The sequence below is a fragment of the Nematostella vectensis genome, chromosome 13, assembly GCF_932526225.1.
Source record: "Nematostella vectensis chromosome 13, jaNemVect1.1, whole genome shotgun sequence".
NCBI classification, from domain to species: Eukaryota; Metazoa; Cnidaria; class Anthozoa; order Actiniaria; family Edwardsiidae; genus Nematostella; species Nematostella vectensis.
In genome coordinates, this window is record NC_064046.1 from 11060943 (window position 1) to 11088744 (window position 27802).

Genomic DNA, 27802 nt, shown 5'->3' on the forward strand with positions numbered 1-27802 from the left:
TGTCCCGTGGGTGCCATGAAATGCAAAGGTCGAGAGTCCGATCCTCTCCAGGGGCACAATTTTATTTTCTTAAAAAGTATCTAAGTGAATAATCATGAAAGACATTCTTGTAAATCCTTGATGTAAGTGCTCCTGTGGCACAGTCGGTTGGCGCGTCGTACTTATTGGCAGTACGGGCGTGTCCCGTGGGTGCCATGAAATGAGAAGGTCGAGAGTTCGATCCTCTCCAGGAGCACAATTTATTTTTTCTTAAATAGTATCTAAGTGAATAATCATGAAAGACTATCTTTTAAATCCTTGATGTAAGTGCTCCTGTGGCACAGTCGGTTAGCGCGTCGTACTTATAGGCAGTACGGGCGTGTCCCGCGGGCGCCATGAAATACGAAGGTCGAGAGTTCGATCCTCTCCAGAAGCACAATTTTATTTTCTAAAATAGTATCTCAGTGTATAATCAGGTAAGATATTCTTTTAAATCCTTTATGTACGTGCTCCTGTGGCACAGTCGGTTAGCGCGTCGTACTTATAGGCAGTACGGGCGTGTCCCGTGGGCGCCATGAAATGCGAAGGTCGAGAGTTCGATCCTCTCCAGAAGCAACATTTTATTTTCCTAAAAAGTATCTAAGTGAATAATCATGAAAGACATTCTTTTAAATCCTTGATGTAAGTGCTCCTGTGGCACAGTCGGTTAGCGCGTCGTACTTATAGGCAGCACGGGCGTGTCCCGTGGGCGCCAAGAAATGCGAAGGTCGAGAGTTCGATCCTCTCCAGGAGCACAATTTTTATTTTCTTAAATAGTATCTCAGTGTATAATAATGTAAGATATTCTTTTAAATCCTTGATGTAAGTGCTCCTGTGGCACAGTCGGTTAGCGCGTCGTATTTATAGGCAGTACGGGCGTGTCCAGCGGGCGCCATAAAATGCGAAGGTCGAGAGTTCGATCCTCTCCAGGAGCACAAATGTTATTTTCTAAAAATGTATCTAAGTGAATAATCATGAAAGATATTCTTTTAAATCCTTGATGTAAGTGCTCCTGTGGCACAGTCGGTTAGCGCGTCGTACTTATAGGCAGTACTGGCTTGTCCCGTGGGTGCCATGAAATGCAAAGTTCGAGAGTCCGATCCTCTCCAGGAGCACAATTTTTATTTTCTAAAATATTATCTCAGTTATAATCATGTAAGATATTCTTTTAAATCCTTGATGTAAGTGCTCCTGTGGCACAGTCGGTTAGCGCGTCGTACTTATAGGCAGTACTGGCTTGTCCCGTGGGTGAAATGAAATGCAAAGGTCGAGAGTCCGATCCTCTCCAGGGGCACAATTTTATTTTCTTAAAAAGTATCTAAGTGAATAATCATGAAAGACATTCTTGTAAATCCTTGATGTAAGTGCTCCTGTGGCACAGTCGGTTGGCGCGTCGTACTTATTGGCAGTACGGGCGTGTCCCGTGGGTGCCATGAAATGCGAAGGTCGAGAGTTCGATCCTCTCCAGGAGCACAATTTATTTTTTCTTAAATAGTATCTCAGTGTATAATCATGTAAGATATTCTTTTAAATCCTTGATGTAAGTGCTCCTGTGGCACAGTCGGCTAGCGCGTCGTACTTATAGGCAGTACGGGCGTGTCCCGTGGGCGCCATGAAATGCGAAGGTCGAGAGTTCGATCCTCTCCAGGAGCAACATTTTATTTTCCTAAAAAGTATCTAAGTGAATAATCATGAAAGACATTCTTTTAAATCCTTGATGTAAGTGCTCCTGTGGCACAGTCTGTTAGCGCGTCGTACTTATAGGCAGTACGGGCGTGTCCTGTGGGCGCCATCAAATGCGAAGGTCGAGTCGATCCTCTCCAGGAGCACAATTTTTATTTTCTTAAATAGTATCTCAGTGTATAATAATGTAAGATATTCTTTTAAATCCTTGATGTAAGTGCTCCTGTGGCACAGTCGGTTAGCGCGTCGTATTTATAGGCAGTACGGGCGTGTCCAGCGGGCGCCATAAAATGCGAAGGTCGAGAGTTCGATCCTCTCCAGGAGCACAAATTTTATTTTCTAAAAATGTATCTAAGTGAATAATCATGAAAGATATTCTTTTAAATCCTTGATGTAAGTGCTCCTGTGGCACAGTCGGTTAGCGCGTCGTACTTATAGGCAGTACGGGCGTGTCCCGCGGGCGCCATGAAATGCGAAGGTCGAGAGTTCGATCCTCTCCAGGAGCACAATTTTTATTTTCTAAAATATTATCTCAGTTATAATAATGTAAGATATTCTTTTAAATCCTTTATGTACGTTCTCCTGTGGCACAGTCGGTTAGCGCGTCGTACTTATAGGCAGTACTGGCTTGTCCCGTGGGTGACATGAAATGCAAAGGTCGAGAGTCCGATCATCTTCAAGAGCACAATTTTATTTTCTTAAAAAAGTATCTAAGTGAATAATCATGAAAGACATTCTTTTAAATCCTTGATGTAAGTGCTCCTGTGGCACAGTCGGTTAGCGCGTCGTACTTATAGGCAGTACGGGCGTGTCCCGTGGGCGCCAATAAATGCGAAGGTCGAGAGTTCGATCCTCTCCAGAAGCACAATTTTATTTTCTAAAATAGTATCTCAGTGTATAATCAGGTAAGATATTCTTTTAAATCCTTTATGTACGTGCTCCTGTGGCACAGTCGGTTAGCGCGTCGTACTTATAGGCAGTACGGGCGTGTCCCGTGGGCGCCATGAAATGCGAAGGTCGAGAGTTCTATTCTCTCCAGGAGCACAATTTTTATTTTCTAAAAAAGTATCTAAGTGAATAATCATGAAAGACTATCTTTTAAATCATTGATCTAAGTGCTCCTTTGGCACAGTCGGTTAGCGCGTCGTATTTATAGGCAGTACGGGTGTGTCCCGCGCGCGCCATGAAATACGAAGGTCGAGAGTTCGATCCTCTCCAGGAGCACAATTTTTATTTTCTTAAATAGTATCTCAGTGTATAAACATGTAATATATTCTTTTAAATCTTTGATGTAAGTGCTCCTGTGGCACAGTCGGTTAGCGCGTCGTACTTATAGGCAGTACGGGCGTGTCCCGCGGGCGCCATGAAATGCGAAGGTCGAGAGTTCGATCCTCTCCAGGAGCACAAATTTTATTTTCTAAAAATGTATCTAAGTGAATAATCATTAAAGATATTCTTTTAAATCCTTGATGTAAGTGCTCCTGTGGCACAGTCGGTTAGCGCGTCGTACTTATAGGCAGTACGGGCGTGTCCCGTGGGCGCCATAAAATGCGAAGGTCGAGAGTTCGATCCTCCCCAGGAGCACAATTTTTATTTTCTAAAATATTATCTCAGTTATAATAATGTAAGATATTCTATTAAATCCTTTATGTAAGTTCTCCTGTGGCACAGTCGGTTAGCGCGTCGTACTTATAGGCAGTACTGGCTTGTCCCGTGGGTGACATGAAATGCAAAGGTCGAGAGTCCTATCCTCTCCAGAAGCACAATTTTATTTTCTTAAAAAGTATCTAAGTGAATAATCATGAAAGACATTCTTTTAAATCCTTGATGTAAGTGCTCCTGTGGCACAGTCGGTTATCGCGTCGTACTTATAGGCAGTACGGGCGTGTCCCGTGGGCGCCAAAAAATGCGAAGGTCGGGAGTTCGATCCTCTCCAGAAGCACAATTTTATTTTCTAAAATATTATCTCAGTTATAATCATGTAAGATATTCTTTTAAATCCTTTATGTACGTTCTCCTGTGGCACAGTCGGTTAGCGCGTCGTACTTATATGCAGTACTGGCTTGTCCCGTGGGTGCCATGAAATGCAAAGGTCGAGAGTCCGATCCTTTCCAGGAGCACAATTTTATTTTCTTAAAATGTATCTAAGTGAATAATCATGAAAGACTTTCTTGTAAATACTTGATGTAAGTGCTCCTGTGGCACAGTCGGTTGGCGCGTCGTACTTATAGGCAGTACGGGCGTGTCCCATGGGCGCCATGAAATGCGAAGGTCGAGAGTTCGATCCTCTCCAGGAGCACAAATTTTATTTTCTAAAAATGTATCTAAGTGAATAATCATTAAAGATATTCTTTTAAATCCTTGATGTAAGTGCTCCTGTGGCACAGTCGGTTAGCGCGTCGTACTTATAGGCAGTACGGGCGTGTCCCGTGGGCGCCATGAAATGCGAAGGTCGAGAGTTCGATCCTCCCCAGGAGCACAATTTTTATTTTCTAAAATATTATCTCAGTTATAATAATGTAAGATATTCTATTAAATCCTTTATGTAAGTTCTCCTGTGGCACAGTCGGTTAGCGCGTCGTACTTATAGGCAGTACTGGCTTGTCCCGTGGGTGACATGAAATGCAAAGGTCGAGAGTCCTATCCTCTCCAGGAGCACAATTTTATTTTCTTAAAAAGTATCTAAGTGAATAATCATGAAAGACATTCTTTTAAATCCTTGATGTAAGTGCTCCTGTGGCACAGTCGGTTATCGCGTCGTACTTATAGGCAGTACGGGCGTGTCCCGTGGGCGCCAAAAAATGCGAAGGTCGGGAGTTCGATCCTCTCCAGAAGCACAATTTTATTTTCTAAAATATTATCTCAGTTATAATCATGTAAGATATTCTTTTAAATCCTTTATGTACGTTCTCCTGTGGCACAGTCGGTTAGCGCGTCGTACTTATATGCAGTACTGGCTTGTCCCGTTGGTGCCATGAAATGCAAAGGTCGAGAGTCCGATCCTCTCCAGGAGCACAATTTTATTTTCTTAAAATGTATCTAAGTGAATAATCATGAAAGACTTTCTTGTAAATACTTGATGTAAGTGCTCCTGTGGCACAGTCGGTTGGCGCGTCGTACTTATAGGCAGTACGGGCGTGTCCCATGGGCGCCATGAAATGCCAAGGTCGAGAGTTCGATACTCTCCAGGAGCACAATTTATTTTTTCTTAAATAGTATCTCATTTTATAATCATGTAAGATATTCTTTTAAATCCTTGATGTTAGTGCTCCTGTGGCACAGTCGGTTAGCGCGTTGTACTTATAGGCAGTACGGGCGTGTCCTGTGGGCGCCGTCAAATGCGAAGGTCGAGAGTTCGATCCTCTCCAGGAGCACAATTTTTATTTTCTTAAATAGTATCTCAGTGTATAATAATGTAAGATATTCTTTTAAATCCTTGATGTAAGTGCTCCTGTGGCACAGTCGGTTAGCGCGTCGTACTTATAGGCAGTACGGGCGTGTCCCGCGGGCGCCATGAAATGCGAAGGTCGAGAGTTCGATCCTCTCCAGGAGCACAATTTATTTATTTCTTTTAATAGTATCTCAGTGTTTAATCATGTAAGATATTCTTTTAAATCCTTGATGTAAGTGCTCCTGTGGCACAGTCGGTTAGCGCGTCTTACTTATAGACAGTACGTGCGTGTCCCGCGGTCGCCATGAAATGCGAAGGTCGAGAGTTCAATCCTCTCCAGGAGCACAAATTATTTTTTCTTTAAATAGTATCTCAGTGTTTAATCATGTAAGATATTCTTTTAAATCCTTGATGTAAGTGCTCCTGTGGCACAGTCGGTTAGCGCGTCGTACTTATAGGCAGTACGGGCGTGTCCCGTGGGTGCCATGAAATGCAAAGGTCGAGAGTCCGATCCTCTCCAGGAGCACAATTTTATTTTCTTAAAAAGTATCTAAGTGAATAATCATGAAAGACTTTCTTGTAAATACTTGATATAATTGCTCCTGTGGCACAGTCGGTTGGCGCGTCGTACTTATAGGCAGTACGGGCGTGTCCCATGGGCGCCATGAAATGCCAAGGTCGAGAGTTCGATCCTCTCCAGGAGCACAATTTATTTTTTCTTAAATAGTATCTCATTGTATAATCATGTAAGATATTCTTTTAAATCCTTGATGTTAGTGCTCCTGTGGCACAGTCGGTTAGCGCGTCGTACTTATAGGCAGTACGGGCGTGTCCTGTGGGCGCCGTCAAATACGAAGGTCGAGAGTTCGATCCTCTCCAGGAGCACAATTTTTATTTTCTTAAATAGTATCTCAGTGTATAATAATGTAAGATATTCTTTTAAATCCTTGATGTAAGTGCTCCTGTGGCACAGTCGGTTAGCGCGTCGTACTTATAGGCAGTACGGGCGTGTCCCGCGGTCGCCATGAAATGCGAAGGTCGAGAGTTCGATCCTCTCCAGGAGCACAAATTATTTTTTCTTTAAATAGTATCTCAGTGTTTAATCATGTAAGATATTCTTTTAAATCCTTGATGTAAGTGCTCCTGTGGCACAGTCGGTTAGCGCGTCGTACTTATAGGCAGTACGGGCGTGTCCCGCGGGCGCCATGAAATGCGAAGGTCGAGAGTTCGATCCTCTCCAGGAGCACAATTTATTTATTTCTTAAATAGTATCTCAGTGTTTAATCATGTAAGATATTCTTTTATATCCTTGATGTAAGTGCTCCTGTGGCACAGTCGGTTAGCGCGTCGTACTTATAGGCAGTACGGGCGTGTCCCGTGGGCGCCAAGAAATGCGAAGGTCGAGAGTTCGATCCTCTCCAGGAGCACAATTTCTATTTTCTTAACTAGTATCTCAGTGTTTAATCATGTAAGATATTCTTTTAAATCCTTGATGTAAGTGCTCCTGTGGCACAGTCGGTTTGCGCGTCGTACTTATAGGCAGTACGGGCGTGTCCCGTGGGCGCCAAGAAATGCGAAGGTCGAGAGTTCGATCCTCTCCAGGAGCACAATTTCTATTTTCTTAACTAGTATCTCAGTGTTTAATCATGTAAGATATTCTTTTAAATCCTTGATGTAAGTGCTTCTGTGGCACAGTCGGTTAGCGCGTCGTACTTATAGGCAGTACGGGCGTGTCCCGCGGGCGCCATGAAATGCGAAGGTCGAGAGTTCGATCCTCTCCAGGAGCACAATTTATTTATTTCTTAAATAGTATCTCAGTGTTTAATCATGTAAGATATTCTTTTATATCCTTGATGTAAGTGCTCCTGTGGCACAGTCGGTTAGCGCGTCGTACTTATAGGCAGTACGGGCGTGTCCCGTGGGCGCCAAGAAATGCGAAGGTCGAGAGTTCGATCCTCTCCAGGAGCACAATTTATTTATTTCTTAAATAGTATCTCAGTGTTTAATCATGTAAGATATTCTTTTATATCCTTGATGTAAGTGCTCCTGTGGCACAGTCGGTTAGCGCGTCGTACTTATAGGCAGTACGGGCGTGTCCCGTGGGCGCCAAGAAATGCGAAGGTCGAGAGTTCGATCCTCTCCAGGAGCACAATTTCTATTTTCTTAACTAGTATCTCAGTGTTTAATCATGTAAGATATTCTTTTAAATCCTTGATGTAAGTGCTCCTGTGGCACAGTCGGTTAGCGCGTCGTACTTATAGGCAGTACGGGCGTGTTCCGTGGGCGCCAAGAAATGCGAAGGTCGAGAGTTCGATCCTCTCCAGGAGCACAATTTCTATTTTCTTAACTAGTATCTCAGTGTTTAATCATGTAAGATATTCTTTTAAATCCTTGATGTAAGTGCTCCTGTGGCACAGTCGGTTAGCGCGTCGTACTTATAGGCAGTACGGGCGTGTCCCGCGGGCGCCATGAAATGCGAAGGTCGAGAGTTCGATCCTCTCCAGGAGCACAATTTATTTATTTCTTAAATAGTATCTCAGTGTTTAATCATGTAAGATATTCTTTTATATCCTTGATGTATGTGCTCCTGTGGCACAGTCGGTTAGCGCGTCGTACTTATAGGCAGTACGGGCGTGTCCCGTGGGCGCCAAGAAATGCGAAGGTCGAGAGTTCGATCCTCTCCAGGAGCACAATTTCTATTTTCTTAAATAATATGTCAGTGTATAATGATGTAAGATATTCTTTTAAATACTTGATGTAAGTGCTCCTGTGGCACAGTCGGTTAGCGCGTCGTACTTATAGGCAGTACGGGCGTGTCCCGCGGGCGCCATGAAATGCGAAGGTCGAGAGTTCGATCCTCTCCACTAGCACAAATTTTATTTTCTAAAAATGTATCTAAGTGAATAATCATGAAAGATATTCTTTCAAATCATTGATGTAAGTGCTCCTGTGGCACAGTCGGTTAGCGCGTCGTACTTATAGGCAGTACTGGCTTGTCCCGTGGGTGCCATGAAATGCGAAGGTCGAGAGTTCGATCCTCTCCAGGAGCACAATTTTTATTTTCTAAAAAAGTATCTAAGTGAATAATCATGAAAGACTATCTTTTAAATCCTTGATGTAAGTGCTCCTGTGGCACAGTCGGTTAGCACGTCGTACTTATAGGCAGTACGGGCGTGTCCCTTGGGCGCCATGAAATGCGAAGGTCGAGAGTCCTATCCTCTCCAGGAGCACAATTTTATTTTCTTAAAAAGTATCTAAGTGAATAATCATGAAAGACATTCTTTTAAATCCTTGATGTAAGTGCTCCTGTGGCACAGTCGGTTATCGCGTCGTACTTATAGGCAGTACTGGCTTGTCCCGTGGGCGCCATGAAATGCGAAGGTCGAGAGTTCGATCCTCTCCAGGAGCACAATTTTTATTTTCTAAAAAAGTATCTAAGTGAATAATCATGAAAGACTATCTTTTAAATCATTGATCTAAGTGCTCCTGTGGCACAGTCGGTTAGCACGTCGTACTTATAGGCAGTACGGGCGTGTCCCGTGGGCGCCATGAAATGCAAAGGTCGAGAGTTCGATCCTCTCCAGGAGCACAATTTTTATTTTCTAAAATATTATCTCAGTTATAATCATGTAAGATATTCTTTTAAATCATTTATGTACGTTCTCCTGTGGCACAGTCGGTTAGCGCGTCGTACTTATATGCAGTACTGGCTTGTCCCGTGGGTGCCATGAAATGCAAAGGTCGAGAGTCCGATCCTCTCCAGGAGCACAATTTTATTTTCTTAAAAAGTATCTAAGTGAATAATCATGAAAGACTTTCTTGTAAATACTTGATGTAAGTGCTCCTGTGGCACAGTCGGTTGGCGCGTCGTACTTATAGGCAGTACGGGCGTGTCCCATGGGCGCCATGAAATGCCAAGGTCGAGAGTTCGATCCTCTCGAGGAGCACAATTTATTTTTTCTTAAATAGTATCTCATTGTATAATCATGTAAGATATTCTTTTAAATCCTTGATGTAAGTGCTCCTGTGGCACAGTCGGTTAGCGCGTCGTACTTATAGGCAGTACTGGCTTGTCCCGTGGGTGACATGAAATGCAAAGGTCGAGAGTCCTATCCTCTCCAGGAGCACAATTTTATTTTCTTAAAAAGTATCTAAGTGAATAATCATGAAAGACATTCTTTTAAATCCTTGATGTAAGTGCTCCTGTGGCACAGTCGGTTATCGCGTCGTACTTATAGGCAGTACTGGCTTGTCCCGTGGGCGCCATGAAATGCGAAGGTCGAGAGTTCGATCCTCTCCAGGAGCACAATTTTTATTTTCTAAAAAAGTATCTAAGTGAATAATCATGAAAGACTATCTTTTAAATCATTGATCTAAGTGCTCCTGTGGCACAGTCGGTTAGCACGTCGTACTTATAGGCAGTACGGGCGTGTCCCGTGGGCGCCATGAAATGCGAAGGTCGAGAGTTCGATCCTCTCCAGGAGCACAATTTTTATTTTCTAAAATATTATCTCAGTTATAATCATGTAAGATATTCTTTTAAATCATTTATGTACGTTCTCCTGTGGCACAGTCGGTTAGCGCGTCGTACATATATGCAGTACTGGCTTGTCCCGTGGGTGCCATGAAATGCAAAGGTCGAGAGTCCGATCCTCTCCAGGAGCACAATTTTATTTTCTTAAAAAGTATCTAAGTGAATAATCATGAAAGACTTTCTTGTAAATACTTGATGTAAGTGCTCCTGTGGCACAGTCGGTTGGCGCGTCGTACTTATAGGCAGTACGGGCGTGTCCCATGGGCGCCATGAAATGCCAAGGTCGAGAGTTCGATCCTCTCCAGGAGCACAATTTATTTTTTCTTAAATAGTATCTCATTGTATAATCATGTAAGATATTCTTTTAAATCCTTGATGTAAGTGCTCCTGTGGCACAGTCGGTTAGCGCGTCGTACTTATAGGCAGTACGGGCGTGTCCCGCGGGCGCCATGAAATGCGAAGGTCGAGAGTTCGATCCTCTCCAGGAGCACAATTTTTATTTTCTTAACTAGTATCTCAGTGTATAATCATGTAAGATATCCTTTTAAATCCTTGATGTAAGTGCTCCTGTGGCACAGTCGGTTAGCGCGTCGTACTTATAGGCAGTACGGGCGTGTCCTGTGGGCGCCATCAAATGCGAAGGTCGAGAGTTCGATCCTCTCCAGGAGTACAATTTTTATTTTCTTAAATAGTATGTCAGTGTATAATGATGTAAGATATTCTTTTAAATCCTTGATGTAAGTGCTCCTGTGGCACAGTCGGTTAGCGCGTCGTACTTATAGGCAGTACGGGCGTGTCCCGCGGTCGCCATGAAATGCGAAGGTCGAGAGTTCGATCCTCTCCAGGAGCACAATTTATTTATTTCTTAAATAGTATCTCAGTGTTTAATCATGTAAGATATTCTTTTATATCCTTGATGTAAGTGCTCCTGTGGCACAGTCGGTTAGCGCGTCGTACTTATAGGCAGTACGGGCGTGTCCCGTGGGCGCCAAGAAATGCGAAGGTCGAGAGTTCGATCCTCTCCAGGAGCACAATTTCTATTTTCTTAAATAATATGTCAGTGTATAATGATGTAAGATATTCTTTTAAATACTTGATGTAAGTGCTCCTGTGGCACAGTCGGTTAGCGCGTCGTACTTATAGGCAGTACGGGCGTGTCCCGCGGGCGCCATGAAATGCGAAGGTCGAGAGTTCGATCCCCTCCACTAGCACAAATTTTATTTTCTAAAAATGTATCTAAGTGAATAATCATGAAAGATATTCTTTTAAATCCTTGATGTAAGTGCTCCTGTGGCACAGTCGGTTAGCGCGTCGTACTTATAGGCAGTACTGGCTTGTCCCGTGGGTGCCATGAAATGCGAAGGTCGAGAGTTCGATCCTCTCCAGGAGCACAATTTTTATTTTCTTAAAGAGTATGTCAGTGTATAATGATGTAAGATATTCTTTTAAATCCTTGATGTAAGTTCTCCTGTTGCACAGTCGGTTAGCGCATCGTACTTATAGGCAGTACGGGCGTGTCCCGCGGGCACCATGAAATGCGAAGGTCGAGAGTTCGATCCTCTCCAGGAGCACAATTTATTTTTTCTTAAATAGTATCTCATTGTATAATCATGTAAGATATTCTTTTAAATCCTTGATGTAAGTGCCCCTGTGGCACAGTCGGTTAGCGCGTCGTACTTATAGGCAGTACGGGCGTGTCCCGTGTGCGCCATGAAATGCGAAGGTCGAGAGTTCGATCCTCTCCAGGAGTACAATTTTTATTTTCTTAACTAGTATCTCAGTGTATAATCATGTAAGATATTCTTTTAAATCCTTGATGTTAGTGCTCCTGTGGCACAGTCGGTTAGCGCGTCGTACTTATAGGCAGTACGGGCGTGTCCTGTGGGCGCCATCAAATGCGAAGGTCTAGAGTGCGATCCTCTCCAGGAGCACAATTTTTATTTTCTTAAAGAGTATCTCAGTGTATAATAATGTAAGATATTCTTTTAAATCCTTGATGTAAGTGCTCCTGTGGCACAGTCGGTTAGCGCGTCGTACTTATAGGCAGTACAGTCGTGTCCCGCGGTCGCCATGAAATGCGAAGGTCGAGAGTTCGATCCTCTCCAGGAGCACAATTTATTTTTTCTTTAAATAGTATCTCAGTGTTTAATCATGTAAGATATTCTTTTAAATCCTTGATGTAAGTGCTCCTGTGGCACAGTCGGTTAGCGTGTCGTACTTATAGGCAGTACGGGCGTGTCCCGTGGGCGCCAAGAAATGCGAAGGTCGAGAGTTCGATCCTCTCCATGAGCACAATTTTTATTTTCTTAAATAGTATGTCAGTTATAATCATTTAAGATATTCTTTTAAATCCTTTATGTACGTGCTCCTGTGGCACAGTCGGTTAGCGCGTCGTACTTATAGGCAGTACGGGCGTGTCCCGTGGGCGCCATGAAATGCGAAGGTCGAGAGTTCTATCCTCTCCAGGAGCACAATTTTTATTTTCTAAAAAAGTATCTAAGTGAATAATCATGAAAGACTATCTTTTAAATCCTTGATGTAAGTGCTCCTGTTGCACAGTCGGTTAGCGCGTCGTACTTATAGGCAGTACGGACGTGTCCCGTGGGCGCCATGAAATGCCAAGGTCGAGAGTTCGATCCCCTCCAGGAGCACAATTTATTTTTTCTTAAATAGTATCTCAGTGTATAATCAGGTAAGATATTCTTTTAAATACTTTATGTAAGTGCTCCTGTGGCACAGTCGGTTAGCGCGTCGTACTTATAGGCAGTACGGGCGTGTCCCGTGGGCGCCATCAAATGTGAAGGTCGAGAGTTCGATCCTCTCCAGGAGCCCTTTTTTTTTCTAAAATAGTATCTCAGTGTATAATCATGTATGGTATTCTTTTAAATCCTTGATGTAACTTCTCCTGTGGCTCAGTCGGTTAGCGCGTCGTACGTATATGCAGTACGGGCTTGTCCCGTGCGCGCCATCAAATGCGAAGGTCGAGAGTTCGATCCTCTCCAGGAGCACAATTTTTATTTTCTTAAATAGTATCTCAGTGTATAATAATGTAAGATATTCTTTTAAATCCTTGATGTAAGTGCTCCTGTGGCACAGTCGGTTAGCGCGTCGTACTTATAGGCAGTACAGTCGTGTCCCGCGGTCGCCATGAAATGCGAAGGTCGAGAGTTCGATCCTCTCCAGGAGCACAATTTATTTTTTCTTTAAATAGTATCTCAGTGTTTAATCATGTAAGATATTCTTTTAAATCCTTGATGTAAGTGCTCCTGTGGCACAGTCGGTTAGCGTGTTGTACTTATAGGCAGTACGGGCGTGTCCCGTGGGCGCCAAGAAATGCGAAGGTCGAGAGTTCGATCCTCTCCATGAGCACAATTTTTATTTTCTTAAATAGTATGTCAGTTATAATCATTTAAGATATTCTTTTAAATCCTTTATGTACGTGCTCCTGTGGCACAGTCGGTTAGCGCGTCGTACTTATAGGCAGTACGGGCGTGTCCCGTGGGCGCCATGAAATGCGAAGGTTGAGAGTTCGATCCTCTCCTGGAGCACAATCATGTATCATGTATGGTATTCTTTTAAATCCTTGATGTAACTTCTCCTGTGGCTCAGTCGGTTAGCGCGTCCTACGTATATGCAGTACGGGCTTGTCCCGTGCGCGCCATGAAATGCGAAGGTCGAGAGTTCGACCCTCTCCAGGAGCACAATTTGTATTTTCTTAAAAAGTATCTCAGTGTATAATCATGTAAGTTATTCTTTTAAATCCTTGATGTAAGTGCTCCTGTGGCACCGTCGGTTAGCGCGTCGTACTTATAGGCAGTACAGGCGTGTCCCGTGGGCGCCATGAAATGCGAAGGTCGAGAGTTCGATCCTCTCCAGGAGCACAATTTTTATTTTCTGAAATAGTATCTCTGTGTATAATCTTGTAAGATATTCTTTTAAATCCTTGATGCAATTGCTCCTGTGGCACAGTCGGTTAGCGTGCCGTACTTATAGGCAGTACGGGCGTGTCCCGTGGGCGCCATGAAATGCCAAGGTCAAGAGTTCGATCCTCTCCAGGAGCCTTTTTTTTTCTAAAATAGTATCTCAGTGTAAAATCATGTAATATATTCTTTTAAATCCTGGATGCAAGTGCTCCTGTGGCACAGTCGGTTAGCGCGTCGTATTTATAGGCAGTACGGGCGTGTCCAGTGGGCGCCATGAAATGCGAAGGTCGAGAGTTCGATCCTCTCCATGAGCACAATTTATTTTTTCTTAAATAGTATCTCAGTGTAAAATCATGTAATATATTCTTTTAAATCCTGGATGCAAGTGCTCCTGTGGCACAGTCGGTTAGCGCGTCGTATTTATAGGCAGTACGGGCGTGTCCAGTGGGCGCCATGAAATGCGAAGGTCGAAGGTTCGATCCTCTCCATGAGCACAATTTATTTTTTCTTAAATAGTGTCTCAGTGTATAATCATGTAAGATATTCTTTTAAATCCTTGATGTAAGTGCTCCTGTGGCACAGTCGGTTAGCGCGTCATACTTATCGGCAGTACGGGCGTGTCCCGTGGGCGGCATGAAATGCAAAGGTTGAGAGTTCGATCCTCTCCTGGAGCACAAATTTTATTTTCTAAAAATGTATCTAAGTGAATAATCATGATAGATATTCTTTTAAATCCTTGATGTAAGTGCTCCTGTGGCACAGTCGGTTAGCGCGTCGTACTTATAGGCAATACTGGTTTGTCCTGTTGGTGCCATGAAATGCGAAGGTCGAGAGTTCGATCCTCTCCAGGAGCACAATTTTATTTTCCTAAAAAGTATCTAAGTGAATAATCATGAAAGACATTCTTTTAAATCCTTGATGTAAGTGCTCCTGTGGCACAGTCGGTTAGCGCGTCGTACTTATAGGCAGTACGGGCGTGTCCCGTGGGCGCCATGAAATGCGAAGGTCGAGAGTTCGATCCTCTCCAGGAGCACAATTTTTATTTTCTAAAATAGTATCTCAGTGTATAATCAGGTAAGATATTCTTTTAAATCTTTGATGCAAGTGCTTCTGTGGCACAGTCGGTTAGCGCGCCGTACTTATAGGCAGTACGGGCGTGTCCTGTGGGCGCCATGAAATGTCAAGGTCAAGAGTTCGATCCTCTCCAGGAGCACAAATTTTATTTTCTAAAAATGTATTTAAGTGAATAATCATGTAAGATATTCTTTTAAATCCTCGATGTAAGTGCTCCTGTGGCACAGTCGGTTAGCGCGTAGTACTTATAGGCAGTACTGGTTTGTCCCGTGGGTGCCATGAAATGCGAAGGTCGAGAGTTCGATCCTCTCCAGGAGCACAATTTTTATTTTCTAAAATAGTATCTCAGTGTATAATCAGGTAAGATATTCTTTTAAATCCTTGATGCAAGTGCTCCTGTGGCACAGTCGGTTAGCGCGTCCTACTTATAGGAAGTACGGGCGTGTCCCGTGGGCGCCATGAAATGCCAAGGTCAAGAGTTCGATCCTCTCCAGGAGCACAATTTTTATTTTCTCAACTAGTATCTCAGTGTATAACCGTGTAAGATATTCTTTTAAATCCTTGATGTAAGTGCTCCTGTGGCACAGTCGGTTAGCGCGTCGTACTTATAGGTAGTACGGGCGTGTCCCGTTGGCGCCATGAAATGCGAAGGTCGAGAGTTCGATTCTCTCCAGGAGCCCTTTGTTTTTTTCTAAAATAGTATCTCAGTGTATAATCATGTAAGATATTCTTTTAAATCCTTGATGTAACTTCTCCTGTGGCTCAGTCGGTTAGCGCGTCGTACTTATAGGCAGTATTGGCTTGTCCCGTGGGTGCCATGAAATGCGAAGGTCGAGAGTTCGATCCTCTTCAGGAGCACAATTTTTATTTTCTTAAAGAGTATCTCAGTGTATAATCATGTAAGACATTCTTTTAAATCCTTGATGTAAGTGCTCCTGTGGCAGAGTCGGTTAGCGCGTCGTACTTATAGGCAGTACGGGCGTGTCCCGTGGGCGCCATGAAATGCGAAGGTCGAGCGTTCGATCCTCTCCAGGAGCACAATTTTTATTTTCTAAAATAGTATCTCAGTGTATAATGATGTAAGATATTCTTTTAAATCCTTGATGCAAGTGCTCCTGTGGCACAGTCGGTTAGCGCGTCGTATTATAGGCAGTACGGGCGTGTCCCGTGGGCGCCATGAAATGCGAAGGTCGAGAGTTCGATCCTCTCCTGGAGCACAATTTATTTTTTCTTAAATAGTATCTCAGTGTATAATCATGTAAGACATTCTTTTAAATCCTTGATGTATGTGCTCCTGTGGCACAGTCGGTTAGCGCGTCGTACTTATAGGCAGTACGGGCGTGTCCCGTTGGCGCCATGAAATGCAAAGGTCGAGAGTTAGATCCTCTCCAGGAGCACAATTTTTATTTTCTTAACTAGTATCTCAGTGTATAATCATGTAAGATATTCTTTTAAATCCTTGATGTAAGTGCTCCTGTGGCACAGTCGGTTAGCGCGTCGTACTTATAGGCAGTACGGGCGTGTCCCGTGGGCGCCATGAAATGCGAAGGTCGAGAGTTCGATCCTCTCCAGGAGCACAATTTTTATTTTCTTAAATAGTATCTCAGTGTATAATAATGTAAGATATTCTTTTAAATCCTTGATGTAAGTTCTCCTGTTGCACAGTCGGTTAGCGCGTCGTACTTATAGGCAGTACGGGCGTGTCCGGTGGGTGCCATGAAATGCGAAGGTCGAGAGTTCGATCCTCTCCGGGAGCACAATTTTTATTTTCTAAAATAGTATCTCAGTGTATAATCATGTAAGACATTCTTTTAAATCCTTGATGTAAGTGCTCCTGTGGCACAGTCGGTTAGCGCGTCGTACTTATCTGCTTATAGGCAGTACAAGAAATGCGCCGCCGACGACGACGGCAATATTGGTGGTGTGGTATTAGAAACGGAAATAAACCGCGTTACCATTTAGTTTTTTGCGTGACGAAACATGCATGGAATGTTACAAGACTGATGATGATGGTAACAATGTGATGCTGGTTTTGGTTGGAGATGGTGCTAATGATGATGTTGTTTATATATGTTACTTGATCAGGAATATGCAAGGAGATCGACAGGAACAGTGAACGTGATCCAAATTCGAGATGTTCTTTCTGAGCTCCTTCTTCTCTCTCGGGGCTCAATTATGACAAGCGACCAGCTGACGGAAATCATAAACGTGCTTATGACAATGGATAAAATCCTCGCAATCCTGGCGCAAAAACACCCTGAAGATGCAAGGGTGAGCATTGTTTTCTGGCGTTTTACCGGGGTTTCTTTGGTAACTAATAAAAGGCATAGTTTCCGACCGCGCTTTTCCTCACGGCTCATCCAATAGCACGTTAAAAACCAGTCAGATCGCCAAGGGATATGCTTAAGTTCTGCGCTTTCTCTCCTCGGTTGATTCAAAAGGGCGGGGACGGGGGCTGGTGGGGGGGGGGGGGGGGGGGGGAGGCTAAAAACCGCTGTTTCTCAGCGTATGGCCAAGGACTAAACTGGGCTTTATGACAATGTATCTAACCTAGCCAAAGGCTTGTAGGTTTCCAGCTAAAGGCGATCTCTTTCTTGTTCGAGAGCATGAAATCCCCCTATCCTTCGAAACATCATTTAGTTTGATAAATATTATAAGTATTCGCAATTACTGATTGAGGCAATGTATTTCTGTCTCAAGGTCATGGTCCAGCTTGTGCTCGATGTAGCGTCCTCCCTGACTAAAAGGGAAAATATGGAGATCTGGCGGGAGACGAGCAAGGTACTTCAGCATCTTTCAGTATCCCAAGTTATCATATCCCAATTGTCCGCTCTATCCATGTCATTTGCCATAACCTTTAGTTTAATTCGCTGTATCGCCATCGCCATCGCCATCGCCATCGCCATCGCCATCGCCATCGCCATCGCCATCGCCATCGCCATCGCCACCGCCATCGCCATCGCCATCGCCATCGCCATCGCCATCGCCATCGCCATCGCCATCGCCATCGCCATCGCCATCGCCATCGCCATCGCCATCGCCATCGCCATCGCCATCGCCATCGCCATCGCCATCGCCATCGCCATCGCCATCGCCATCGCCATCGCCATCGCCATCGCCATCGCCATCGCCATCGCCATCGCCATCGCCATCGCCATCGCCATCGCCATCGCCATCGCCATCGCCATCGCCATCGCCATCGCCATCGCCATCGCCATCGCCATCGCCATCGCCATCGCCATCGCCATCGCCATCGCCATCGCCATCGCCATCGCCATCGCCATCGCCATCGCCATCGCCATCGCCATCGCCATCGCCATCGCCATCGCCATCGCCATCGCCATCGCCATCGCCATCGCCACCGCCACCGCCATCGCCGTCGCCGTCGCCATCGCCATCGCCATCGCCATCGCCATCGCCATCGCCATCGTCATCGCCAACGCCATCGCCATCGCCATCGCCATCGCCACCACCATGACCATCACCACCTTCGTCATAATCATCATTATCTTACCTACCTGGCCACCCCAGAAAACCACAAGACTTTCTTTACCAGCGTCACGATGAAACAATAAATAGCAATTTATACCATAACTCAAATAGAATAGGTCCATATTCAAATATTCCTTTTTTTTGCAGTTGCCGTCCTTACTCTCTGTCGTTGAGTCAATCACAGCTCACGCGACTGTCAACGCAACGTCATTACACTACGCCACAGATAACATAGGTAAGTATAGTCTCCTTCGCATTACACTACGCCACAGATAACATAGGTAAGTATAGCCTCCTCCGCATTACACTACGCCACAGATAACATAGGTAAGTATAGCCTCCTCCGCATAACACTACGCCACAGATAACATAGGTAAGTATAGCCTCCTCCGCATTACACTACGCCACAGATAACATAGGTAAGTATAGCCTCCTCCGCATTACACTACGCCACAGATAACATAGGTAAGTATAGCCTCCTCCGCATAACACTGCGCCACAGATAACATAGGTAAGTATAGCCTCCTCCGCAATACACTACGCCACAGATAACATAGGTAAGTATAGCCTCCTCCGCATGACACTACGCCACAGATAACATAGGTAAATATAGCCTACTTCGCATTACACTACGCCACAGATAACATAGGTAAGTATAGCCTACTTTGCATTACACTACGCCACAGATAACATATGTAAGTATAGCCTCCTCCGCATAACACTACTCCACAGTTAACATAGGTAAGTATAGCCTCCTCCGCATTACACTACGCCACAGATAACATAGGTAAATATAGCCTACTTCGCATTACACTACGCCACAGATAACATAGGTAAGTATAGCCCCCTCCGCATAACACTACTCCACAGATAACATAGGTAAGTATAGCCTCCTCCGCATTACACTACGCCACAGATAACATAGGTAAATATAGCCTACTTCGCATTACACTACGCCACAGATAACATAGGTAAGTATAGCCCCCTCCGCATAACACTACTCCACAGATAACATAGGTAAGTATAGCCTCCTCCGCATTACACTACGCCACAGATAACATAGGTAAATATAGCCTCCTCCGAATTACACTACGCCACAGATAACATAGGTAAGTATAGCCTCCTCCGCATAACACTACTCCACAGATAACATAGGTAAGTATAGCCTCCTCCGCATTACACTACGCCACAGATAACATAGGTAAATATAGCCTACTTCGCATTACACTACGCCACAGATAACATAGGTAAGTATAGCCCCCTCCGCAGGCATCTCTTCTCATCGGAAAAAAAGTCCTAAAATCACAAACTCAGTAATTTTGAATCAGGACATATCAGTCAATCTTGTATTGAAAACTATCGATTTTCAGCTCGCTTGGTCATTTTCTTATTCGGCATTACATACCATATTTGGGAGTCCGGTTCAATTATTTTTTTTTAGCTTTTTTATGGCTTTAGAGCTTTGTAAGCCACGTAGGGTGATACCATCGGTTCCAGTAGAGTTGCCTGCGGAGGAGGCTAAGGTAAGTATATTCCAATTCATTTACTTATTTTTCCATTGTTAAACTGTATCATTGCAGCATTTCAGATAAGATCCTTTGCCGCCGGAAGTGACGTCACGGGTACGTTTCCCGATTATGGATACTTCCCTGGAGGCTTTGTAACGGGATTTAATTACATAGTCATCCCAGAAGGAGCCCTCCCAAACGATACAGGTATGAGCACGGGCTATAGGATGTGTTTATCGTGTGCATCAAGTAAACTGATACCCGCTAAAACTGGACCAATTTATGTTTTTCTCGCCTGTTACATCTCAATTTACCTTTCGACCTTTGAAGAACCCCCACAAATTCCGTTATTCACTTCTAATTCAATTCCTTGTATGCGTAGTGACCCACGCATGCTACCGTCTTGATTTGTTAACACGAAGCGCCAGTTAATCATTTATTAGTTAATTCAGACGAAGTGCGAATCCTTATACGCAAAAGATCGGAGGATTTGTTTTTTTACAGGTCAGAGGGTAAATTGGGATCTTTATGGAATTTTTATGTTTTTGATAAAAGTGACCCTTTTTACCCTTCTGCAGGATCTTTTCCAGGAACACAGTCAGTACCCATTCTTTTTTCTTTTTCTATTTCAGCATACAAGGTTATCATTTTAGTATTCAAATCGGTTCAAGATGGCATGTCAACGTATCATCAAGGGTAAATAGAAAATCTTGTTATAAACCTATGTCCGCATGCTCGAGATACGCATTTCTGTATGTACAAAATCGTGTTATATGCCGATGCCCGCATGCTCTCGAGATACGGCTTTCTGCATGTACAAAATCGTGTTATAGACCGATGCCCGCATGCTCTCGAGATATGGCTTTCTACATATACAAAATCGTGTTATAGACCGATGCCCGCATGCTCTCGAGATATGGCTTTCTACATATACAAAATCGTGTTATAGCCGATGCCCGCATGCTCTCGAGATAGGCTTTCTACATATACAAAATAGTGTTATAGACTTATGCTCGCATGCTCTCGAGATAATCACATTCAACATATTCGTGGTGATTTATTTTTCAGGTACGTCATTCGTACGGCGGTCCTGTCTTGTACTGTGCTCCTGGGTAACGGCTCTGCCTTCACAAGGCTTCATAAGCCTGCGGAAGTACACTTCTCTAACCAGGTAACCGGTGACAGGAATTTTTCGGGCGCAGTTTTCCAGCGGCGTAGCCAGGATTTTTAACAGGAGGGGGAATTTCAAGGCATATTCTCATGATGTCTCCTACATTTTCTGTATTTTTGGCTTCTAAAAGGTGGGACCCGGGCCCCCTAGGCCACCCCCTCCCCCCTGGCTACGCTGCTGTTGTCGCGCGCATCGACAAGGATGAAATAATCCCGGAATCTTCGCACTTGATTTCTGTGCCTCAAGTCAGTGTTATACCATCCTCGAAACCCAGGGGTATTACCCTCTAGAGGAGGGTGTTTTACCGACATCGACAAGAAGAAGGAAAAGAACAACGTTGACATTGACAAATAAAAACAACTACAGCAACAAAAACGTCAGCAACAGCACGAACAAACTACAATATCCACAAAATAGAAATAATAGCAGCAGCACAACAACAACAACCTCAACAGAACGATAAGAATAATAATCTTATTATCTAATTATCTACAATTATTGTAATCGTCACCATATACAAAATTATTATTATCATTATTGTCACCACAAGGCAAAATTTGTTTTCCACGTTGAGTGTATAGCCAAAGTTTAATAGTAAAAGCACATACAAAAGACACGTAGAACGCGTACGTAGTTTTAAGCTGATCGGACTTACCATCACAGACGACCTGAAATGGGGGGCCCATTGCGATGTTATAGTCAAGAAAGCCAACAAGCGACTATAAGCCCTAAGGCAACTGAAAAAATCCGGCGTCTCCCATAATGATCTCGTGGGCGTCTATTGTTCGTTAATCAGATCAATAGTCGAATACGGTTGCGTCGTATTCGCCAATCTGCCAATATCATCATCCCTGGAACAAACCCAGAAGCATGCATTGCGGATTATTTTTCCAGACACTTCTTACGATAATGCATTAGTGTCAGCTGGTCTCCTGACTCTTGAGACGCGCCGCAATAATCTATGCCGCCAGTATGTAGCCAACCTTCCACCCGGGCATCCCGTACCTGATTGACTCGAGGACATGTGTAGTACCCGCCAAATACAATCTTAGGTCGGGTACTACGAGGCGCACACAGATGACAAAAACCAAAAGACTAAGCGATTTTGTAACTGTAAAATATGTTAATTGTCAATTGTGTGTACTGTAAGTTTGTTAACGATCTCCCTGCAATTCAGTCTCAACTTCAATAGGGAATAATAAACATATATTATTATTAAAAAACCTTGTTTACCACTTGACTCGTCCCCGGTCGTCTCACATGGTTTTTGAAGACGTCTCAAAGCCTCAAGGGGAGGGTTAAAGAAGCGCGCAGGGCATCCAGGAAAGAGACGTTCCTTGCTCCCTTCCCTTTAGGCTTTGCGCGCCTTCGAAATCTCCCTTCCGGAAACTTGCGTTACGACTGGGGACGAGTCAGATTTAACACGGGTTTATAAAAGCCACTCACGCTGATGCATAACTAAACTTGATTTACCTGTACAGAAAATCAAAGGAAAGACGTTAAACAGTACGATCTGCTCGTATTGGGACGAAAACCAAGGGTAAGAGAAAGAACATATATCATTTTACTTGGCATTAATCAGCTTCCATGATAACTACGAAACGTTCTTGTTGGCAGACGTTGGGAAAGCGATGGAGTCGTCACCAACAGCAGTAGCGATAATCACGTGGAGTGCCTCACCCACCATCTAACTAGCTTCGCGGTTCTCATGCAACACACAGACATACCTGTAAGTACATGTTTGTTGCCATAGCGATAAGCACGTGGAGTGCCCCACCCACCATCTAACTAGCTTCGCGGTTCTCATGCAACACACAGACATACCTGTAAGTACATGTTTGTTGCCATAGCGATAAGCACGTGGAGTGCCCCACCCACCATCTAACTAGCTTCGCTGTGCTCATGAAACACACAGACATACCTGTAAGTACATTTTGTTGCCATAGCGATAAGCACGTGGAGTGCCCCACCCACCATCTAACTAGCTTCGCGGTGCTCATGCAACACACAGAAACGCCTGTAAGTACATATTTGCTGCCATAGCGACAGACACGTTAAGTGACACTCAGCACTTCATTAGTCTGGCTATATCATAATGCAGCAGAGATATACCGGGTCTAAATTGTTTCAATAGCGATAGTCACTTGAAGCAAGGGCGGCGGTGAGGTCCCATAAACGGGGGGAGGGGGTCGAAAGTTTGGGGGAGGGGTAGGTAGTGGTTTCACGGGGGTTGGTGGGTGGTGGTTTCATCGGTTGCATATGTACCACTTGAAACCCGTTGGTTAAAATTTGGTTTAAAAACATTCATATATGAAGAAACATCCGCTTAAAAAAGTGGCCCTCCCCTTCCGCCGCCCCTGTAAAGTGCCGCACCACATTTTACAAGCTTTCCTGTGCTTCTTTGCTTACCTCAATATTCTTCCAATAGCTGACAGAACCAGAGAAGCTCTCACTACAGATTATCACGTACATCGGCTGCGGTATATCATCCGTGGCCTTGCTTATCACACTCGTTATCTTCCTCAGCATCGAGTGAGTATCGACCCGACACGATGGAGTAGTGATTGATATGTGTAGCATTCTCATAGATATCTTGGTTCCCAGATCCCTCTCGACCGAGCGTCATCGAATACACCTGAACCTCGTTCTGGCGCTGTTTCTGGCACAGATCCTCTTCCTGTCTGGAATCAATGCTACTGGTAACAAGGTACGTCAAGGCCAGATACCTGGAAACTAACGGAAATATATCTAGGATGGGAGCCAATAGTGACGTGGTACGTCCAAGTCACTTCCCTAGGAAGCGATCTGTTCTGTTAACGTGGTAAGTCAGAGCCAAAACCTAGATATTTAGCCACTTTAACGTGGTAAGTCCAGTAATATATCTAGAACGTAAGCCAATAGCGACGTCCAGTGACTTGCCTAGGTAGGGATCTGTTCTGTTCACGTGGTAAGTCAGAGCCAAAACCTAGATATTTAGCCACTTTAACGTGGTAAGTCCAGTAATATATCTAGGACGTAAGCCAATAGCGACGTCCAGTGACTTGCCGAGGTAAGGATCTGTTCTGTTAACGTGGTAAGACAGAGCCACTACCTACAGATTTGGCCACTTTAACATGGTAAGTCCAGTCTTATACATAGAACGGGAGCCAATGGTAACGCGGTTAATTCAGTTCCTTCAAGTAATAGAACGTAGCAAGTCTTGATCGAGTAAGAATTGGAAAACTTTGACCTGATTGGCTGGCGCTATGGGATCTCTTAAAGTTTTTGTATTTGTATCTTAGTGATTTCTGTTTTGATCGAGAAAGAAGGGGATCACTTTAATCTGATTGGCTGGCGCTATGGGATCTCTTAAAGTTATTTTATTTGTATATTAGTGATTTCTGTTTTGATCGAGAAAGAAGGGGATCACTTTAATCTGATTGGCTGGCGCTATGGGATCTCTTAAAGTTTTTTATTTGTATATTAGTGATTTCTGTTTTGATCGAGAAAGAAGGGGATCACTTTAATCCGATTGGCTGGCGCAATGGGATGTCTTTAAGTGCTACTTTTTCATAAGTCAACGTTCTGAAAGTTGTCATCAAGGCTTTCATTTCGTGTCCTCACTGCCACGCCAATAAAGAAGAATTCTTAGGAGAGACCAACTTACTATTGTCCCCATTTTTCTTTCATTCGTTTTTAAAGAAGGCCAATCATGCTGCCATTTTATGCTCCCGCCCAAAGTGCCACCCCTTAGGGTTAAAATCGATTTTTTCACTCCCGGTCTGTTTTTATCGGATCCCCCCCCCCCCCCCCCCCGGGATTAAGGTAATCAGGATAAGAACTCCACTACGACTATTGACATAGGCTTGATTAAAAAAACTTCTTTAGAAGAACGAGAGTTTACTGATGATGTCTTCGCTCATGACACTAATAATTCTCCGTCGATAACACACAAAATAGTCATTTCAAGAATGGTAGGTTTCCTATTTGTCAGTAGATGAATTAAAAAATCTCATAGCTAAAGAGCCAATACCCGAAAGGGGAAATGAATGGGAAATTTTTTTGATATACTGATCAGGATAACCGGTGTGTTAACCTTTGCTCTCGAAATGCCATAAAAATTTGTGATTCGCTGTAGAGGTTGACAGCCCAGAGGACTTCGGGCTGCCGGTTAAAGCTGTCGATATTACTTTTCGGTTGCTTCAATCGGGCACTTGCGCCTCTAGAGTGTACGGTTTGCTTTCAGTATTTCATACACGGCAGATGTCCCAAAAATTTTGTTTCTTATAATCCTCGCATTTTTTGGATCTAGCGTTTCGCTAAAGGGGGGGTTTGGCTCAGTGACAAAGGGGGAAGGGGGTAATTTTTTTGTTATATAAGGCTTTCTCGCAGCCCAAAGGGGGGTTAAAAAAAACCCCTAAACCCTCCCCCTAGATCCGCTACTAGTAGCAAACCACAAGGAAAAACGCCAGGCTTGCGAAGACCTTTTGCATTGTCACGTTTAAGCCACTCGTGTGCTTTCTTCCTTTGCTGTTTTCTGCTTCTTTTCTTGCCAGTTTTTCCTTCACGTCCAATTACATTGTGGTAGAGGTCTTTCTTTTCAGTAACTCTTTCTGGAATATTCTAGTGTATTCTGTCCGTATGCCAGAGTTGAGGAAGGAGCTGCGTGACATCGCTAGACAATGCACAGCTGGTTTAACGAGAGTCGCTCAGCGTCTGGCAGACAGATCACGTGACTTATCACCTGCTATTGTTGTCGATAACATGTCACCTGACAGTGTCACTGATGTCCCTGTACAACCGATGTCACGTGACCATTAATTTGAGAACCGTTGGTGATGAACCGTTCTGATGTTATTGGTGGAGAAATGTCACGTGACAATTCTAGCAGTATGATTCCCGTCGAGATTACCGAGACATGTGATCAATTTAACACCCGCGATGGGCATTTATCTCTTTATTTTGTTGTGTTCCTAGCATGTGAATACCACGTGATAAGCTTGTACCAAAGGTCACCTGAGTCAGCCTTGACCAAGTCTCCTCGCAGCCGCTTTTAGCTTTAGCGGCTGCGAGTGGAGTATGGCTATGCCTCTTTTTTGCAAATTATTAGATAGGCATTATTTTGTTTAAAGAATGTAATGCAGATTCTTATGAATTAAAGCAATAAGAAAAACTACTACCCAGTTATACTCCTCCATAATTTTGCAAAAAAAAAAAAATCAACCCAAACTCCGCCATTTTGATCTCGTTTTTTGTTTTTCCTGTCCCTCTTTACACTATATCTCATAATACCTTAGATTATCTCATTAATATCATCTCAAATCTTACTTAATAATAATGGGTGACACTTATTACGTTTTTGTTAATTTGACTCGATTCTTCTCTTGCAGATTGTTTATAAAGAAATAGCTCGATATTAATTAGCCCGATTTTTGTTTTGCAGATTGTTTATAAAGAAATAGCTCGATATTAATTAGCACGATTCTTTTCTTGCAGATTGGTTGTCAAGTGGTAGCCGCGTTTCTCCACTATTTCTATACGGTGGCTTTCACGTGGATGCTGAATGAAGGAGTACATCTCTACCTCAAAGTTGTCAAGGTCTTCAGAATCGAGAACGTACGACTGCTGCACTATTATATCTTCGGATGGGGTACGCGGCAAAAGTTTCCGTTGATAAACAATATATACTTACACAGGTAGCCCAGTTTATCGAAGTCCGAATATTTATTCAAACAATATTTGTTTGCTCAAAAAAACTGCAATAGACCTTCTACACTCGCCCTGTTGCCTGGGATACCTGTGATACTTATCGAACAATTTCGTTTTAAAAAAACCCGTTTTTTTCTAGTTCGTTCAGCAAATTAATTAGTTTCAATCGCTTTGTCGGTTTTTAGGCGTCCCAGAGCTGTGTAAATTAATAATATTAACGCAAAAATCCAGCCTTTTGCTACGACGTTTTTCGACACCATCTTGAAAAGAGACCTCACGATTATTGCAGGTTCCACGGGCTTTATTGATCCCGACCTTCGGTTATCCGAAGTGATTTCTTCTTCCCATTTCTATAAATGTTTGGCCTCGATAACTCGAAACATCGAGAGAATTTTGAATTCTATTTGAGCACATTATAAGAGGTGTTTTTTTTGTTCTACCGCAGGTTTCCCAGCAGTCATTGTAGGAATATCTGCTGCTATTAAACCCAACAGCTATGGAACTGAAAGCATGTTAGTATCAACCTTAAAGAGACCAAATGCTTTTATGAAATGCATATCATAGAGAAGTACATTTTATATCCTAGTATTCTATAAAACGCGCCGGTTGTGCGATACTACATATAATAATCCATGGAGAATATTTTACTTTTTTTCAGCTGTTGGTTATCGCTGAGCGATGATTTTGTCTGGGCCTTCATCGGGCCCGTGACTTTTATAATTGCCGTGAGTAAATACTCCTTGCACAATCATTATCATCACCATCATTACCACACCTATTCCACCACCACTATTATCATCATCTATCACAATCATTGGCGTCTGTCATTATAATCATTGCCACTATTTTTCTTTTCTCTTCAACATCTTCATCATCATTATTATCATGATATCATCACAACTACCGTATCACCCACCATAACTAAAATAATTACCGTTATTTTCAACTTTACAAGCCATAATTATTATCATAGGCAGCAGCCATAACATCAAAAGAGTTATTTATTGCAAAAAAAAACACATGTTTAAGTCCATTATTATTTTCCATTTTCTCAGATAAACTGCCTTATTCTAATCGTAGTCGTAAAGACTATCGTGAACTCTGCATCAACCGTCAAGAACTCTGATCATGCACACATCAGGTATAATGAACACCCATCAGTCTGCTCTCTCCGATAGCGACCCGATATATTTACGAAAACTAACAAATGAACCATGTTCCAAAATTCTCCCTTAGGCTCTCTTCCCTGTCGATTGTTCTGTATTTTAGGGTTGTCCGTAAGGTCAAGGGTTCGAATCCGTCTTGAAACTACATTTTTTT

At 43.5% G+C, this 27802-nt stretch overlaps 1 protein-coding gene and 61 non-coding genes across 62 annotated transcripts in view; all 62 read left to right on the plus strand.

Annotated features, from left to right (window-relative positions):
- Positions 1 to 27802, plus strand: part of LOC5505881 (adhesion G protein-coupled receptor L2) — a 68983-nt gene that overhangs the window by 34950 nt on the left and 6231 nt on the right. Inside the window, exons 10-23 of the mRNA XM_048720592.1 lie at positions 16709 to 16894; positions 17324 to 17404; positions 18263 to 18350; positions 19696 to 19830; positions 20256 to 20319; positions 20692 to 20794; positions 22276 to 22334; positions 22412 to 22523; positions 23223 to 23326; positions 23399 to 23501; positions 26270 to 26423; positions 26928 to 26994; positions 27141 to 27207; positions 27538 to 27623. Of these exons, the coding sequence (XP_048576549.1) occupies positions 16709 to 16894; positions 17324 to 17404; positions 18263 to 18350; positions 19696 to 19830; positions 20256 to 20319; positions 20692 to 20794; positions 22276 to 22334; positions 22412 to 22523; positions 23223 to 23326; positions 23399 to 23501; positions 26270 to 26423; positions 26928 to 26994; positions 27141 to 27207; positions 27538 to 27623 (1409 nt within the window). The remainder of the gene's footprint in view (positions 1 to 16708; positions 16895 to 17323; positions 17405 to 18262; positions 18351 to 19695; positions 19831 to 20255; positions 20320 to 20691; positions 20795 to 22275; positions 22335 to 22411; positions 22524 to 23222; positions 23327 to 23398; positions 23502 to 26269; positions 26424 to 26927; positions 26995 to 27140; positions 27208 to 27537; positions 27624 to 27802) is intronic.
- On the plus strand, positions 309 to 415 carry Trnai-uau. Its single transcript has 2 exons — positions 309 to 346; positions 380 to 415. It is a non-coding gene; the product is annotated as a tRNA-Ile (tRNA).
- Positions 488 to 594, plus strand: Trnai-uau. Its single transcript has 2 exons — positions 488 to 525; positions 559 to 594. It is a non-coding gene; the product is annotated as a tRNA-Ile (tRNA).
- Positions 667 to 773, plus strand: Trnai-uau. Its single transcript has 2 exons — positions 667 to 704; positions 738 to 773. It is a non-coding gene; the product is annotated as a tRNA-Ile (tRNA).
- Positions 847 to 953, plus strand: Trnai-uau. Its single transcript has 2 exons — positions 847 to 884; positions 918 to 953. It is a non-coding gene; the product is annotated as a tRNA-Ile (tRNA).
- Positions 1385 to 1491, plus strand: Trnai-uau. Its single transcript has 2 exons — positions 1385 to 1422; positions 1456 to 1491. It is a non-coding gene; the product is annotated as a tRNA-Ile (tRNA).
- On the plus strand, positions 1565 to 1671 carry Trnai-uau. Its single transcript has 2 exons — positions 1565 to 1602; positions 1636 to 1671. It is a non-coding gene; the product is annotated as a tRNA-Ile (tRNA).
- Trnai-uau lies at positions 1921 to 2027 on the plus strand. Its single transcript has 2 exons — positions 1921 to 1958; positions 1992 to 2027. It is a non-coding gene; the product is annotated as a tRNA-Ile (tRNA).
- On the plus strand, positions 2101 to 2207 carry Trnai-uau. The gene is made up of 2 exons: positions 2101 to 2138; positions 2172 to 2207. It is a non-coding gene; the product is annotated as a tRNA-Ile (tRNA).
- On the plus strand, positions 2460 to 2566 carry Trnai-uau. The gene is made up of 2 exons: positions 2460 to 2497; positions 2531 to 2566. It is a non-coding gene; the product is annotated as a tRNA-Ile (tRNA).
- Positions 2639 to 2745, plus strand: Trnai-uau. Its single transcript has 2 exons — positions 2639 to 2676; positions 2710 to 2745. It is a non-coding gene; the product is annotated as a tRNA-Ile (tRNA).
- Positions 2819 to 2925, plus strand: Trnai-uau. The gene is made up of 2 exons: positions 2819 to 2856; positions 2890 to 2925. It is a non-coding gene; the product is annotated as a tRNA-Ile (tRNA).
- On the plus strand, positions 2999 to 3105 carry Trnai-uau. The gene is made up of 2 exons: positions 2999 to 3036; positions 3070 to 3105. It is a non-coding gene; the product is annotated as a tRNA-Ile (tRNA).
- On the plus strand, positions 3179 to 3285 carry Trnai-uau. Its single transcript has 2 exons — positions 3179 to 3216; positions 3250 to 3285. It is a non-coding gene; the product is annotated as a tRNA-Ile (tRNA).
- Positions 3537 to 3643, plus strand: Trnai-uau. The gene is made up of 2 exons: positions 3537 to 3574; positions 3608 to 3643. It is a non-coding gene; the product is annotated as a tRNA-Ile (tRNA).
- Positions 3894 to 4000, plus strand: Trnai-uau. Its single transcript has 2 exons — positions 3894 to 3931; positions 3965 to 4000. It is a non-coding gene; the product is annotated as a tRNA-Ile (tRNA).
- Trnai-uau lies at positions 4074 to 4180 on the plus strand. The gene is made up of 2 exons: positions 4074 to 4111; positions 4145 to 4180. It is a non-coding gene; the product is annotated as a tRNA-Ile (tRNA).
- Trnai-uau lies at positions 4432 to 4538 on the plus strand. Its single transcript has 2 exons — positions 4432 to 4469; positions 4503 to 4538. It is a non-coding gene; the product is annotated as a tRNA-Ile (tRNA).
- Positions 4969 to 5075, plus strand: Trnai-uau. The gene is made up of 2 exons: positions 4969 to 5006; positions 5040 to 5075. It is a non-coding gene; the product is annotated as a tRNA-Ile (tRNA).
- Positions 5149 to 5255, plus strand: Trnai-uau. Its single transcript has 2 exons — positions 5149 to 5186; positions 5220 to 5255. It is a non-coding gene; the product is annotated as a tRNA-Ile (tRNA).
- Positions 5331 to 5437, plus strand: Trnai-uau. Its single transcript has 2 exons — positions 5331 to 5368; positions 5402 to 5437. It is a non-coding gene; the product is annotated as a tRNA-Ile (tRNA).
- Trnai-uau lies at positions 5512 to 5618 on the plus strand. The gene is made up of 2 exons: positions 5512 to 5549; positions 5583 to 5618. It is a non-coding gene; the product is annotated as a tRNA-Ile (tRNA).
- Positions 5871 to 5977, plus strand: Trnai-uau. Its single transcript has 2 exons — positions 5871 to 5908; positions 5942 to 5977. It is a non-coding gene; the product is annotated as a tRNA-Ile (tRNA).
- Trnai-uau lies at positions 6051 to 6157 on the plus strand. Its single transcript has 2 exons — positions 6051 to 6088; positions 6122 to 6157. It is a non-coding gene; the product is annotated as a tRNA-Ile (tRNA).
- Trnai-uau lies at positions 6232 to 6338 on the plus strand. Its single transcript has 2 exons — positions 6232 to 6269; positions 6303 to 6338. It is a non-coding gene; the product is annotated as a tRNA-Ile (tRNA).
- On the plus strand, positions 6413 to 6519 carry Trnai-uau. Its single transcript has 2 exons — positions 6413 to 6450; positions 6484 to 6519. It is a non-coding gene; the product is annotated as a tRNA-Ile (tRNA).
- Trnai-uau lies at positions 6593 to 6699 on the plus strand. Its single transcript has 2 exons — positions 6593 to 6630; positions 6664 to 6699. It is a non-coding gene; the product is annotated as a tRNA-Ile (tRNA).
- On the plus strand, positions 6773 to 6879 carry Trnai-uau. The gene is made up of 2 exons: positions 6773 to 6810; positions 6844 to 6879. It is a non-coding gene; the product is annotated as a tRNA-Ile (tRNA).
- On the plus strand, positions 6954 to 7060 carry Trnai-uau. Its single transcript has 2 exons — positions 6954 to 6991; positions 7025 to 7060. It is a non-coding gene; the product is annotated as a tRNA-Ile (tRNA).
- Trnai-uau lies at positions 7135 to 7241 on the plus strand. Its single transcript has 2 exons — positions 7135 to 7172; positions 7206 to 7241. It is a non-coding gene; the product is annotated as a tRNA-Ile (tRNA).
- Positions 7315 to 7421, plus strand: Trnai-uau. Its single transcript has 2 exons — positions 7315 to 7352; positions 7386 to 7421. It is a non-coding gene; the product is annotated as a tRNA-Ile (tRNA).
- Positions 7495 to 7601, plus strand: Trnai-uau. The gene is made up of 2 exons: positions 7495 to 7532; positions 7566 to 7601. It is a non-coding gene; the product is annotated as a tRNA-Ile (tRNA).
- On the plus strand, positions 7676 to 7782 carry Trnai-uau. Its single transcript has 2 exons — positions 7676 to 7713; positions 7747 to 7782. It is a non-coding gene; the product is annotated as a tRNA-Ile (tRNA).
- On the plus strand, positions 7856 to 7962 carry Trnai-uau. Its single transcript has 2 exons — positions 7856 to 7893; positions 7927 to 7962. It is a non-coding gene; the product is annotated as a tRNA-Ile (tRNA).
- Positions 8036 to 8142, plus strand: Trnai-uau. Its single transcript has 2 exons — positions 8036 to 8073; positions 8107 to 8142. It is a non-coding gene; the product is annotated as a tRNA-Ile (tRNA).
- On the plus strand, positions 8395 to 8501 carry Trnai-uau. The gene is made up of 2 exons: positions 8395 to 8432; positions 8466 to 8501. It is a non-coding gene; the product is annotated as a tRNA-Ile (tRNA).
- On the plus strand, positions 8575 to 8681 carry Trnai-uau. The gene is made up of 2 exons: positions 8575 to 8612; positions 8646 to 8681. It is a non-coding gene; the product is annotated as a tRNA-Ile (tRNA).
- Trnai-uau lies at positions 9292 to 9398 on the plus strand. The gene is made up of 2 exons: positions 9292 to 9329; positions 9363 to 9398. It is a non-coding gene; the product is annotated as a tRNA-Ile (tRNA).
- On the plus strand, positions 9472 to 9578 carry Trnai-uau. The gene is made up of 2 exons: positions 9472 to 9509; positions 9543 to 9578. It is a non-coding gene; the product is annotated as a tRNA-Ile (tRNA).
- Positions 10010 to 10116, plus strand: Trnai-uau. Its single transcript has 2 exons — positions 10010 to 10047; positions 10081 to 10116. It is a non-coding gene; the product is annotated as a tRNA-Ile (tRNA).
- Positions 10190 to 10296, plus strand: Trnai-uau. The gene is made up of 2 exons: positions 10190 to 10227; positions 10261 to 10296. It is a non-coding gene; the product is annotated as a tRNA-Ile (tRNA).
- Trnai-uau lies at positions 10370 to 10476 on the plus strand. The gene is made up of 2 exons: positions 10370 to 10407; positions 10441 to 10476. It is a non-coding gene; the product is annotated as a tRNA-Ile (tRNA).
- Trnai-uau lies at positions 10551 to 10657 on the plus strand. The gene is made up of 2 exons: positions 10551 to 10588; positions 10622 to 10657. It is a non-coding gene; the product is annotated as a tRNA-Ile (tRNA).
- On the plus strand, positions 10911 to 11017 carry Trnai-uau. Its single transcript has 2 exons — positions 10911 to 10948; positions 10982 to 11017. It is a non-coding gene; the product is annotated as a tRNA-Ile (tRNA).
- Trnai-uau lies at positions 11271 to 11377 on the plus strand. Its single transcript has 2 exons — positions 11271 to 11308; positions 11342 to 11377. It is a non-coding gene; the product is annotated as a tRNA-Ile (tRNA).
- Positions 11631 to 11737, plus strand: Trnai-uau. The gene is made up of 2 exons: positions 11631 to 11668; positions 11702 to 11737. It is a non-coding gene; the product is annotated as a tRNA-Ile (tRNA).
- Trnai-uau lies at positions 11812 to 11918 on the plus strand. Its single transcript has 2 exons — positions 11812 to 11849; positions 11883 to 11918. It is a non-coding gene; the product is annotated as a tRNA-Ile (tRNA).
- On the plus strand, positions 11991 to 12097 carry Trnai-uau. Its single transcript has 2 exons — positions 11991 to 12028; positions 12062 to 12097. It is a non-coding gene; the product is annotated as a tRNA-Ile (tRNA).
- On the plus strand, positions 12351 to 12457 carry Trnai-uau. The gene is made up of 2 exons: positions 12351 to 12388; positions 12422 to 12457. It is a non-coding gene; the product is annotated as a tRNA-Ile (tRNA).
- On the plus strand, positions 12708 to 12814 carry Trnai-uau. The gene is made up of 2 exons: positions 12708 to 12745; positions 12779 to 12814. It is a non-coding gene; the product is annotated as a tRNA-Ile (tRNA).
- Positions 12889 to 12995, plus strand: Trnai-uau. The gene is made up of 2 exons: positions 12889 to 12926; positions 12960 to 12995. It is a non-coding gene; the product is annotated as a tRNA-Ile (tRNA).
- On the plus strand, positions 13068 to 13174 carry Trnai-uau. Its single transcript has 2 exons — positions 13068 to 13105; positions 13139 to 13174. It is a non-coding gene; the product is annotated as a tRNA-Ile (tRNA).
- On the plus strand, positions 13401 to 13507 carry Trnai-uau. Its single transcript has 2 exons — positions 13401 to 13438; positions 13472 to 13507. It is a non-coding gene; the product is annotated as a tRNA-Ile (tRNA).
- On the plus strand, positions 13757 to 13863 carry Trnai-uau. Its single transcript has 2 exons — positions 13757 to 13794; positions 13828 to 13863. It is a non-coding gene; the product is annotated as a tRNA-Ile (tRNA).
- Trnai-uau lies at positions 14297 to 14403 on the plus strand. Its single transcript has 2 exons — positions 14297 to 14334; positions 14368 to 14403. It is a non-coding gene; the product is annotated as a tRNA-Ile (tRNA).
- Positions 14476 to 14582, plus strand: Trnai-uau. Its single transcript has 2 exons — positions 14476 to 14513; positions 14547 to 14582. It is a non-coding gene; the product is annotated as a tRNA-Ile (tRNA).
- Trnai-uau lies at positions 14836 to 14942 on the plus strand. Its single transcript has 2 exons — positions 14836 to 14873; positions 14907 to 14942. It is a non-coding gene; the product is annotated as a tRNA-Ile (tRNA).
- Positions 15196 to 15302, plus strand: Trnai-uau. Its single transcript has 2 exons — positions 15196 to 15233; positions 15267 to 15302. It is a non-coding gene; the product is annotated as a tRNA-Ile (tRNA).
- Positions 15375 to 15481, plus strand: Trnai-uau. The gene is made up of 2 exons: positions 15375 to 15412; positions 15446 to 15481. It is a non-coding gene; the product is annotated as a tRNA-Ile (tRNA).
- Positions 15735 to 15840, plus strand: Trnay-aua. Its single transcript has 2 exons — positions 15735 to 15772; positions 15805 to 15840. It is a non-coding gene; the product is annotated as a tRNA-Tyr (tRNA).
- Trnai-uau lies at positions 15914 to 16020 on the plus strand. The gene is made up of 2 exons: positions 15914 to 15951; positions 15985 to 16020. It is a non-coding gene; the product is annotated as a tRNA-Ile (tRNA).
- Positions 16094 to 16200, plus strand: Trnai-uau. The gene is made up of 2 exons: positions 16094 to 16131; positions 16165 to 16200. It is a non-coding gene; the product is annotated as a tRNA-Ile (tRNA).